Source organism: Moschus berezovskii, chromosome 17 (genome assembly GCF_049115385.1).
Source record: "Moschus berezovskii isolate FMDL1 chromosome 17, NW_MosBer_1.0, whole genome shotgun sequence".
Classification (NCBI taxonomy): domain Eukaryota; kingdom Metazoa; phylum Chordata; class Mammalia; order Artiodactyla; family Moschidae; genus Moschus; species Moschus berezovskii.
In genome coordinates this window covers 47,885,878-47,898,162 of record NC_142476.1, presented here as the reverse complement: position 1 = coordinate 47,898,162, position 12,285 = coordinate 47,885,878, and the positions used below count along the sequence as shown (strand labels likewise).

Sequence of the window (12,285 nt, the reverse complement as noted above, 5' to 3'; positions counted from 1 at the left end):
CTATTTGAAAATGAAGTTAGAGGGCTTTCCCGGTGGCCCAGTGGTTAGGAATTCACCTTGCAACGCAGGGGACACAGGTTTGATCCCTGGTCCAGGAAGATCCCACATGCCGCGGAGCAGCTAAGTCTGTGGGCCACAACTACTGAGCCTGCTCTCTGCAGCAGAGACACAACTACAGAGCCCACACCTGGCAACTACCGAAGCCGGCTCACTCTCAGAGCTTGAGCTCTGCAAAAAGAGAAGCCACTGCAGTGAGAAGCCTACACACTGCAATGAAGAAAAGGCCCTGCTTGCTGCAACTAGTGGAAGCCCTCCCACAGCAGCGAAGACCCACCAAAGCCAAAAAAAAATAGAAAAGGCAGACAGTATTTCATGAGAACAATGCAGTGATGGTTTAAGTTCTAAATCTGCTGGGTCTGACATGGTGATATACATCCAGTAAAAATATTAGTATCTCAGAGGTAGCTGGAGGTTATATATATATAAGACCAGGGCTTGGAAAGGCAATGAATGCCGGAGATAGACTAAATTCCATCAAATCAAAAATGAGACAGAAACTAAGACCTGGCTTGAAGGAGTTCACATTTTAGCTTCCCAGGACGCTCAGTGGTAAAGAATCTGCCTGCCAATGCAGGAAACAAGGGTTCTATCCCTGAGTCAAGTGATCTCCTGGAGAAGGAAATGGCGACCCACTCCAGTATTCTTGCCTGGGAAATCCCATGGACAGAGAGGAACCTGGCAGGTTACAATCCACGGGGTCACAGAGAGTCAGACACAACTAAGCGACTGAAACAAGATGGAAACAGGCTGCCAATTCAATTCTACCACCCCATCCATGGTAGACCCAACTTCAGAGAGGCTCGAATATGTAAAAATGTGTATCTTGGAATCAATGAATTGCAGTAGATTTAAGAGCGTAAAGAGGACAGTTAAAGCCTTGAGAGCAGATGAATTTTTGATGGAGAGAACACAGCAGAGTCTTTAAGAGTCCTGTTATCTGCTTACTAGTCATTAGCTCAGCAAATCCCTAAGTGGCCCTTTTCCTATTTTTATCCGCTCTCACTCCTGGAGAGGAGGCATTCATAGGTTTACTACCCGCAGTGTAAAAGAGAGCTTCCTTCATCCCTTAATTTCAAGCTTGGGGGTGGGAGGGGAAGTGAGCCTGTGTTCATCAAAGCCCATGTATTTGTGGACTTGGATCCTTTCCTGCGGAGCTGTCTTTCCAGTTAAAGTGGAGTGATCAGGCTGATGGCTGGCACCTCACCGGGGAAAGGCAGGATGGTAAAGCCCAGGTGGGGGCTGGTCCTCCTGACAGCACCCAACAAGGGGATTTTTTTCTGGTTACCACCAGTTATTGTGGACTGACTTTTCCTGAAAGTGACACATATGACTCCTAGGCACTTTCCTAGCTTGAAAATTGAGGGGTAAAATCCCATCGGTATGTGAACAAGGGGGACTTCCCTGGTGGTACAGTGGGGAGGGATCCACCTGCCAATGAAGGGGACACGGGTTCACTCCTGGTCGGGGAACTAAGATCCCACTAAGCCCAAGAGCCACCACTACTGAGCTTCCGTGCCCCAGAGCCTGTGCTCCGCAACAAGAGAGGCCACCGCAGCAAGCGGTCCACGCAGCGCAGCCCAGAGCAGCGCCTGCTCGCCACCCAGCAAGCCTGAGCGCAGCAAGAAAGGCCCACCGCAGCCAAAAGTAACTGATGTTTAAAAATACGTCAGCAAGGACAGCATGAAGCATGCATGTGCGTGCCAAGTCGCTTCAGTCATGTCTGACTCTGCCGGGAGCCAGCGAGGGAAATCCTACCCGTGGCAAAGGTCAATTGGGGAAGAGGCCTGACGGGCAAAGGCTAATCAGGACTCGAGGAACCCCCTGGACTTACCCGGGCATCTACCCCAAAGAAAACCGGAGTCTGACTGCCTTACTATCTTACGTCTCTTACCAAGTCCTCTAATACTTACGGGGGCTTCCCCCCAACCACCTTTCTCTGAAAACATTATTTCAGAGCTGTAGCTAAAAAGTTCTCCTCGGCTTAATAGGAGTGTTCCAATCCAAGCCCCTCTGATAGCTTTCTAACTTGCCTGACAAGTTTGTCCGGGCTCTTACAACTACGAATGTGACTGTTTACAGCCTCCCAGCCATGCAAGGACAGAAAGCCTAATATTCTAAAATACAGGAATTTGTTGAAGAAGGTAAAATCATTAGAATAGTACTAAAAAAGATTTCATTGTTGAATCAATGCTTGCTGCAAAGTTTCCTCTATCTATTGTATCCTTGGAAATATATGAATCACATATAGAGAAAATAAGTAGTAGCCTTTGATTTAACCACATCAGATCTTAAGTTAATAAATTCCTTTCTTGAATGTAATTTTATCATTTGTCTTTGGAGAATAGCGCCTGACTTTAGGAAAATCACCTTGAAAGAATATAAGTTTTTTTCTAGCTAACTAACCTTTGTTAGGAGAGAGGGCCATAAACTGTTAGCAGGCCTCCTGGCCAGAAGATGATGTAAACCACCTAAAACTTTTGTATATCACGAGACATACAAAAATAAGCCCTGATCCTGGTAAGGGTCAAGACTGCTGACCCTGCGTGATTTTGGCGTGACTCTATACCTCCCTTTCTCTATTTTTTATGTGCACACTTAGGGTATAAATGCAGCGCTGGAAAATAAAGTTTTGGGCCTTGCTCACTGAAGCTTGGTCTCCCCGTGTCGTTCTTTCTCTTTTTCCGTCCTTTTCTCTATTCTCCTTTTTCTGGTTGAGATCCTTGGAGCGCTGGGCCCTCTGCGTTTACTTATTTGCCTGGGCTTCTAAGATCCACTCGAGGGGGTGCCCTGGTGGGGTGCCTCCAGTGATGCGAGAGGGTGCCTGCGGCCTACGTAAACAGAGCAAACCCCGTGCTGGGGTTTTATTGGTTTCCTGCATAAACCAAGGAATCATCAGCCCCTGTCTCTCTCTCTTGCTGACACTGACGCTGTTCATCCCGAGGATACCCTGGGCCATATCGAGGCAGGTCCCCGATATGGCTCTCTGTGACCCTATGGACTACAGCCCCACCAGGCTCCTCTGTCCTTGGGATTTTCCAGGCAAGAATACTGGAGTGGGTTGCCATGCCCTCCTCCAAGGGCTCTTCCCAACCCAGGGATCAAACCCCCATCCCTTAAATCTCCTGCATTGGCAGGCAAGTCCTTTACCACTAGCGCCACCAACCAGTTTCATGGAAGACAATTTTTCCATGGACCTGGGGTAGGGGAAGACGGTTTCGGAATGATTAAAAGCACATTACATTTATTGTGCATTTTATTTCTATTATTATTACATTAGCTCCACCTCAGATCATCAGGCATTAGATCCCAGGCTGGGGACCCCTGGAACAAAGCACAACCAGACTGGACAACTGGGAGAAAAGACCAACTTGGCTCCTAAATTGTTCAAACACAGAACTCATCCGAGTCACAAGACTGCAGGTATGGGAGACCCATCACTCTACTCCTTGGCCATGTTCCCCTTCACAAAATCCCGGGCAGCACCCCATGCAAGGTACCCTGAAAAGAGCAGCTGCAAACCCCTCAAAATAGCAGGAACAGGGAAGACAGGGGCCTGATGTGGACAGAGCTGTAGGAATGTCACCAGTGACGGATGCAGCTGTTGCGAGTTTTCTGATAAACAGTCCAATAATATGTAAAAACATTCATAAGGTCGTGTTGACCCATCTGGTCTAGTCATTCCACTTCAGAAGTACACTTAAAGAAAAAATACTTTTTAGAACGCTCATAAGTGTTCTATAATTAGATAATGGTTGCATGACTGTGTGAATATATTAAAAACCACTGAATAGCACACTTTAAAAAAGGGTAAATTTTACGGTATGTGAATATCTTAATTTTTTAAAAGTTCGCAAAGTACTATTTAAAATAGCAAAGAGTGGAAACAACTGAGATGCCTAATAATAGAACGATTCATATTCTGTGATATAAACAGGACTGAACAGAAATACAGAGAGACTGAAAGGGATACATTATACAGGCTGTCGATACATGGAAATTTAAGTACATATATAACTATGTGAGAGAGAAAATATTAGGTAAAGAATGGACGTGAGAGAATTGGAGATCAAGTACTGTCTTTATATAACCCAACACTGAAGTCACCTACAAGTCACCTGGTGCCCAGAGAGACGGAGACGCTGCTGCTTCCCCTCCCAGCCCACTTGGAAGGAGAACAGCAGTCTCCATTCGTAGAGCATTTCCATGCGCATTATCTGACTTAATCCTTCAAACAATCCCAAGGGAGAGGTAACAGGGGTGGCCATCACTATGCAGAGGCTGCCAAAGATGCAGCCTTCAGATCTTAGACCAGAAACCCCTCCCAGTTGCCTCCCCTTGGTGGGAGATTTGGACTTTCCCAGCAAAGCAAAAACAAAATGAAAAGCTGGCTGCGATCTCTACCAATAGGTTCTGGGACTGCTAAGAATAAAAATGGGAGAGGGCTGAGGACAGAGTAGGCCCAAGGGCTTAAGGCCGAGCAGCGGCTCTGGACTCACCTTGCAGACACCGGAGGAGAGCTGGCCCTGCTGAGCAAGCTGCCAGCACCCACCTACACCGTCCCCCCAGACACCAGGCCAGGAGACAGGACAGCTGCTGTGTACCTGGAGATGCTGGTTACCTCAGAGAGGGGTACGGAACAGTCTCTCTAACCCTCAGGGTGACCAATGTCAGAACAGGGAGCCCCCCAAAGCAGGGACAGCCACATGGTCCTTAGGAAAGCTCCCTCCTTCCTCTTGCCAAAAAAAAGGATAGCCCTCCAGCCAGAGGGGAACGAGGGTGGCAGAGAGACGCCTGGAGCACCTCCTGGCAGGAAGGCCAACTGCTGAGGGCTTGGACAGACTGAAGCTGTGGGCACAGTGGTTAGGAGCCTGGGTTCTGGGGTGCCACAGACCTGGGACCACCTCCCTGCACTTCTAGGTGGGGGGACGGCAGCCCGGCCTGACAGCTGAACCTCAGTCCATGAGGACAGTCCGTCTTTCAGCAGAGCCCATCGCCATGGCCATGATGAGGGCGGGCGGGGGTCACCTCCACACACAGGCTAGTGGCCCAGACAAGGTCACTCCCTGGATGGCCCAGAGGGCTGCCTTGGGAGACCCCCCGAGGGAGTGGTTGGCCAGGGCTTCTGTGACTCTCAGGATGGGACTTCCAAGAGGGGTGGCCCAGAGAAGGATGAGAGGGAGCTGGGGCTGCAGGAGGACCGCTCCCCTCCGCCCCCCTTTATTCCCCGCTCCTGCCTCTGCAGCAGCCTCGACTGCAGCGAACTCCTCTGGGCCAGAGGCTGCGGCAGGAGAGGAGAAAAAACCTCCCACAGCAGGGAGGGAGGCATGGAGCGAGGGAGCCAGGGGACGGGTTGGGGGGGGTTGGGGGGTGGAGGAGACATCCAAACCCCCGTGCTGCTCAGAAGCCCCCACTCAGGGTCTGTCTGAGACCAGGCCTGGCCTGTAGCCCCCTCCCTTCCAGCACTTAGGCCACAGTCTAGGAGCACGGTCCCTCCAGGGCCTCCTGGCACAGGAGTGAGTGAGGGGGGCGGGGGAGGGGAGAAGGCCCCCACACTCTGTCCTTCTGCTTAACGGTCAGACCACAGGGCTGGGACTCCTGCCTGGATGCTTGCTGGCTGCACTCGGCCTCACTGCAGCACCTTGCCAGCTGAGCTCACAGGACAGCAAGACGTTGTGACCTCCGGCAGGGCAGGCAGTCTTTCCTCCTGCAGCTTCCCACCCCCAACCCCAAGGGGAGGCACAGCCACCACCCTGGTCTGCTAGGCACAGGGTTACAGGCCATGGTGGGGTGACTGCAGGGTCCCCAGCTCCTGTCCTCTCTCTCCAGCCTGAACTTGAGTCCAGCAGGGCCCTGAAGCAGATCGGGAGGGGAAAGAGAATCAGTGCCAGGGATGCACAAGGCCCCTCCCTTGGGATGCAGAGAGCACTTGTCCTTCTGGGTCCCCCAGGCCCAGGGGAGAGAGACAAGTCAGAAGGAGAGCGAGGGAGAAGGAGAAACAGAGGCAAAGGGAAGAGAACCCCCAGTTCTGGCTGTTCCTGAGGACCCAGGTCCACAGCCCCTGGCTGAAGGGATGAGCACAGAGGCAGGAAGTCATCCCACCCTACACTGTCAGGCCTGTGTACACACCTGGCCAGGGAGATGCGGCGCCCGGGACAGCTGCTGTGCCACTGGCCACCTCTGACAAGGAGAGCAGTCTGAACCAGCCCCGCCCTGGCTGTGAGCCCCGCACATCTGGTGGGTCCCAGAGGCCTGCCCTGCTCTGGGACCAGTGAAGCAGCTTAGAACCCACACCCCAAAGGCAATCGGGCCGGTGCTTTGGTACCACACAGCAGCCCTGAAGGCAGAGCCACGGGCCGCCCTCCGCTCTAAACCTCAGCTGTTGTACTAGCAGTCAAACCCAAGATTCTCCCTGCCATGGGCTTGCCACAGCTAATAGATCTGCTCAGGCCTTGGCCTGCTTTTCTGTCTTCCTTTCTTCTTTCCTTTCTCCAACATTCAAAGGTACCTTTGCAAGGAAGGGCCTTTGCCCAGCTCCTGGCTTCATATCGATTCTACAAACGACATCAAATATCAAGAAGGATGGTTCCAACACTTTGGCAACCTGATGCAAAGAGATGACTCATAGGAAAAGACCCTGATGCTGGGAAAGATTGAAGGCAGGAGGAGAAGGGGATGACAGAGGATGAGATGGTTGGATGGCATCACCAACTCAACGGACATGAGTTTGAACTAACTCAGGCAGATAGTGAAGGACAGGGAAGCCTGGTGTGCTACAGTCCATGGGGTCAAAAAGAGTCGGTCAGGACTTAGTGACTGAGCAACAATAACCAAGAATAATGATGTGGCAGGGTGGAAGAAACAAGCAGCAACAACACCTATTGCTGACTCCAGACATCAAAGGGTAGGGCTGGGGAAGGAGCTTCCAGAAATGGGGGAGGAGAGGAGACCCAGTGTCACATCCAGGCAGAGAGGGGCTGGCCCCCACCTGCCCCCAGCCAGGTACGTGACACCAGATCTGTAGGTCATCTCTCTGCGGATGAAGCCAGGGCATGGCCCAGCCCTCACTCCTGCCAGGACAGGAGGCACACACAGGTCCCAGGCGGAAACCCACAGCCTGAGCCCCTGCTGAGGACAAGAGGGGAAATCCAGAAGGTTTGAGGAGAGCCACGAAGGCTCACTGCAGTGGGGAGGGCATCCTTTTCTCACACAGGGTCCAGACAGAGAAGCCCAGTTCCTCTTTAGGATGGCAGGGCCCTTGGAGGCTGGCTCCTGTCTGGTACCCTAGCCCACTGTTCCTCCCACCTGGCCCTGACAGCACCACCTGCAATATTCATTCTGGAGTCTATCCTGATATATATCCCCGGGTGAACCCATGAGGCATCAGGGGACAGCAGGCAGCTGGGTCCCCATCCCTGAAACCTCCCCACACCCACCCAGAGCTTCTAGCACTAAACACACTTCAAAGGGGAAAGGGGAGAAAGCTAAGGGGAGGAACGGAGCGGAAAAGGACAAAGACCTCCTGGGCCCCCTCCAGGCCCAAGGGAGCTGGGGCCCACCTTGCTGCCCAGGCCCACACTGGCGGGTGGGATGGCGGTCTAGGGCTGCAGATGCAGTTGGGGGATGAGCTGGCTGCAATGGTGCAGAGCGTAGGGCTGGAGCCAGTCTGCCTGGACTGGGATCTGGCTACACCATATCCAGCCGTGACCTTGGGCTCATCACCAAACCTCATCCGTAGGTGGAGGCTAATAATAGTACCCTTCCCATTTGGCTACTGGGGCCTGAGGACACGGTAAGAATTAGCTTTTATCATTGGGGTAAAAGAACCGAAGCTCTGAACACATACAGCCAATGCTCACAAGACATGATGGGAGTCACAGAAAGCCAGGGCTCAAGGGGCCTCAGCTGCTGCGGTTGACACAAGCCGCTGGCCACACAGATGAGGGACAGGACACAGTGAGGTCACTCGGGGGAAGAGAATTGGTCATTCGGGGCAAGAGACAGGCCTGACATGCAGGTGTCCCGACTCCCAGGTCAATATTGCTGATTCCTGCAGTGTTTGGTCAGCACTTCTCAGGTGTGTGCCAGGTGCCAGCGAGGAGGTGGCCTGAAGCCTCCAGTCCAGTGGGACAGACAGACAGAAGGGCGGATGAGATGAGGCCATGGAGGGACAGGGAAGGGAGGAGTGTCGCTTGGAGTGTGCAGCAGGAGTGAACCTTGTCAGAACAGTCCGCAGGGCCTCCCTGACACTGCAACCACTGAGCTGAGAACAAATGAACCGGAAGGACAGGAGATAAAGAGAAGAGAGAAGATGAAAGCAGAGGGGCCCGCTGCTGTAAGCAGAAGCCTGGGAGCCCTGCGCGCTGGTCTCCAACACACTCAACAAGGAAGCCAGCTTACCTCCCAGGATTTACTGCCAGCCAGTGTTTTCAGTGCCTGGGCCAAGTCTACATAACCCAGCTGTCACCATCCAGGGCTTGCCTGCGGGCACCCTGGGGTAAAGCATGGCCCAGAACTGGGCACACACAGGCTCTGAAAGGAGACCGCACACCAGTAAAATCTCCTCTCTAAGCAAGCACTGGAGGAGAAAATGGCAACCCACTCCAGTATTCTTGCCTGGAAAATCTGATGGACAGAGGAGCCTGGCGGGCTACAGTCCATGGGGTCTCAAAAGAGTTGGACATGACTTAGTGACTAAGCACGCACGCACACAGCACTGGCCCTGGCACGGGGGCGAGGCAGACCCTCCAGCGCTACGGGCAGATGCCAAACCACTGATGCAGAGCAGGGACCGCTCACGCACCTTCTGCGTCCAGTGTCTCCTTCATGATGATCTCCACCCGCTCCACGTGGTGCCGGTTCCAGAGGCCGTCCAGGGCCGCACGGTTCTGGTCTCGGAAAGGCAGGATCTGGGCCACTACCTGCCAGGGAGGAAGACTGCGGAGCTGTGGGTTTCTCCTGGGACCAAGAGGGAATCCTGACCCCACGGAAGGGCCCGCAACCTCTCTATCCCGCTCAGAGGAGACACTCTCGAGAGCAACAGTCCCCAGATGCCAGGCCTTCACAGCCCAGTAAGGACTTAAGAACCTCTCAGTGACCTCCACAGGGTTAGCAGCCTTTTTTTTTCTTTGCCAAGAAAGAAAACATTTAAGATTCTCTACCTTCTATTGATGCTTCTGAACTGTGGTGTCGGAGAAGGCTCTTGAGAGTCCCGTGGACTGCAAGAAGATCCAATTAGTCAATCTTAAAGGAAATCAGTCCTGAATATTCATTGGAAGGACTCATGCTGAAGCTCCAATACTTTGGCCACCTGATGGGAAGAACTGACTCACTGGAAAAGACCCTGATGCTGAGAAAGATTGAAGGCAGGAGGAGAAAGGGACGACAGAGGATGAGATGATTGGACGGCATCACCAACTTGATGGACATGAGTTTGAGCAAGCTCCGGGAGTTGGTGATGGACAGGGAAGCCTGGCATGCTGCAGTCCATGGGGTCGCAAAGAGTCAGACATGACTGAGCAACTGAACTGAACTGATCTTCTATTACCATCCATTTTTAATAAAAGAAAGATGTTTTAACACTAAAAATGGAGCAAGGAAAGTTTCAAATTGAATACTATCCAGTATTTTTTTTTCTAATTTTCCCCTAAACAAGTGAAAACCTACCAGGACAGGCACTGGTCTAAGGGCTTATCTTTGGAACACTGTAGCTCCATAAAGAGCTGGACACAAGGCAATGCCTCTACCCCAGATGACTCTGTAATGACCCCCATGTGGCCCTGGGCCCATGGCCTGGTCAGGGCCAGAGAACACACGTGCTCTTGTGTTTTCTGCTCTGGTTTCCAGGAAGAGGTGTCCTAAGGGGCCCTGAGGGTCTGCTCAGATTGAACTGGCCAGCTGACCAGCCTCACCCAGGAGGCCAGCCCCTTGCTTCACCACAGGGCCTGGATAAGAAGCAAGGACTCAAAGAGTCCCTATCCTATTTTAAGATCTCGTTACCAGGCTTCTGGCTCAAAACAGAACCCGGAAAGGAAAAGGTGTTGAGAAAAGGCAGATGGGTGCAGAGTAACGTGGTTAATTCTAATTCTCACAGCATGCCCACTCAGAAGCCGGGCCCAGACCCCAGAGTCTCAGGGCCCTCCTCGGCCATGCTGAGGAATCAGAGCCCAGACCCAGGCTGGGAAATAGAAGCCAGGATACACAAAAGAACAGGACACATGGACAAGGGCCAAGCAGTCCTGCCACTGCCACTCACCTCCTGCCCAGAGTCAAGATGACCATGGGAGCCCAGATCTCACAATGCCTTCGGGGCCAATTCCACAGTCAGTGGTGCCGCCCTGAGACGGGGTCTTACCTACCCCAGCTCCCTCCACCCTGCAGGCTCCGGGCTGTGGCTCACCTGCTTGCCCAGGTAATGGTCCACCCGGTACATCTCCTCTTCCCGGAAAAATCTCCCCAGTTCTGTGGCCAGCTGCTGGGCGGAGTGGAGGTCATGGCCAAAGGGTTTCTCGAGCACGACGCGCAGCCAGGCGCTGGGGCCTGGCCGGCAGCTGCTGTTGATATTGCGGGCGATGTCCACGTAGGCAAAGGGCGGCACTGAGAGGTAGAAAATTCGGCCGGTCTCCTGGAGGCCTTCGTGCTTGACCTGGGCCTCGATGTCCTTGCTCAGGGCCAGGTAGTCCTCGGGCGTCTTCAGCTGGCGGTACTCACTCAGCTGCTGGAACTGAGCCTTTAGTTCAGCACAGTGACCCGGAGCCATGTCCCCGGGGCAGGACAGGGACTCCAGGATCTTGGCGATGACCTCTTGGCCCTGCTCAGTGCTCGTAAGAGCAGTCCCGTGGAAGCGAAAATGGTGGCCCTTCCCCACCTCCTCCAGGTACAGATGGAACAGGCCCTGCCACAGGTACTTTCTGGCCAGGTCCCCAGTGGCTCCCAGCAGGACAATGGAGACCTGTCCGGGAAGATCCTGGGCCTGCAAGCCGCTGAGCAGGGCCATGCACATGGCCGCCACGAGCATCTTCCAGACGCCTGGGCGCCTAGGAAAGACAGAGCATCAACAAGGAAGGATCAGACATGGCTCGGTGGCTGGGATGGTGTGGGGGAACACATTCCTAGGTTATCAAACATTTCCTGCCTGGCAAGGAACAGCCACCTGTTTCGCAGGAAAATGTTTCAGTTGCACAGCTTCCCTCTCCCTCCTCACAGCCTGGCTTTTGTGCCAAGCAGCCAGTGGGCCAGGAGCCGGCCCTGTAAGCAGAGATAACACCACTCGCTGGAGGGGGGCCGTTCTGTGCAGGAACAGCAGCCCCCAGGGAGGCCCCAGCATGGTCATGCACTTGGAGCCGTCCAGTCTACGACCAACACCAGTCTTGTCCACGAGCACAGAGAAGCAGGCCACGGTCTTAGATGATGACCTGGAGCTGGGGGGACATCATCACCCCCTCACTTCTCTGTCTGCTCTTCCCGTATCTATTGGGCTCCAAGCACAAAATGACCACTAACATTTTTTTTTTTTTTTTGGCCAGAGGTATGTTCAATTCTTACTCCCTGGCTCTCCCATTCTCCAAGTCCCTGCCAAGGCCAGTGCTTTGAAGGAAAGACAGAGAAGGAATGGGGAGGAACGTGACATGGCTCTCAGACCCAGGTCACGGGCCTGGGGCCCAGCCTGGGGTGTGGGAGGACTGAAGAAGGAACGAGCATGACTGGCTTGGCACTGATTATATGGCAGGTGCTCTCCTAATAAAGGGTTAACACGGGCTTCAACAATGAGGCGCTGGTCCAGTTATACAGATGGGGAAAATGAGGTTTAAAGAGACAGAAGGAATTCTGAAAAGGCCCTGCAGACCTCTCCTCACCCCAACACCATCTGCTGTATTGAGGGACCAGATCTGCCCCCACTCTGATATCAGACTCGTCCCCTCACTCTGCCCTTTCCTTCTTTCCCCACCTCTCTTGAGATTCATCTCCAACTTGGCCTCGGTTAGTGGCCAAACCAAGACGAGGACCCAGCAACAACATCTGCACCAGAATCTACAGGACACCAGAACTTCCTGTCATGGGAGGTCTATGAAGGACCAAGGAACCACACGCGCGGCACCCCCAGCCTCCTCTTCCTCTGTCCATTATTGGCACTCGTGCCCAAATTCGGACCACATGGCTATTCAGCTTTCCTTGCCTGCTTTCCGATCCCTATCCTTGGCCTGTCAAGCACTTCCTTCTTAACTGGCA

At 53.3% G+C, this 12,285-nt stretch overlaps 1 protein-coding gene across 2 annotated transcripts in view; it reads right to left on the bottom strand.

The window, feature by feature from the left end:
- Positions 1 to 12,285, bottom strand: part of H6PD (hexose-6-phosphate dehydrogenase/glucose 1-dehydrogenase) — a 41,901-nt gene that overhangs the window by 15,167 nt on the left and 14,449 nt on the right. For both annotated transcript variants that reach the window (XM_055419506.2, XM_055419505.2), the window contains exons 2-3: positions 10,457 to 11,093; positions 8,861 to 8,978 (exon numbers count right to left, since the gene is read on the bottom strand). In XM_055419506.2, coding sequence (XP_055275481.2) covers positions 8,861 to 8,978; positions 10,457 to 11,093 — 755 coding nt within the window. The remainder of the gene's footprint in view (positions 1 to 8,860; positions 8,979 to 10,456; positions 11,094 to 12,285) is intronic.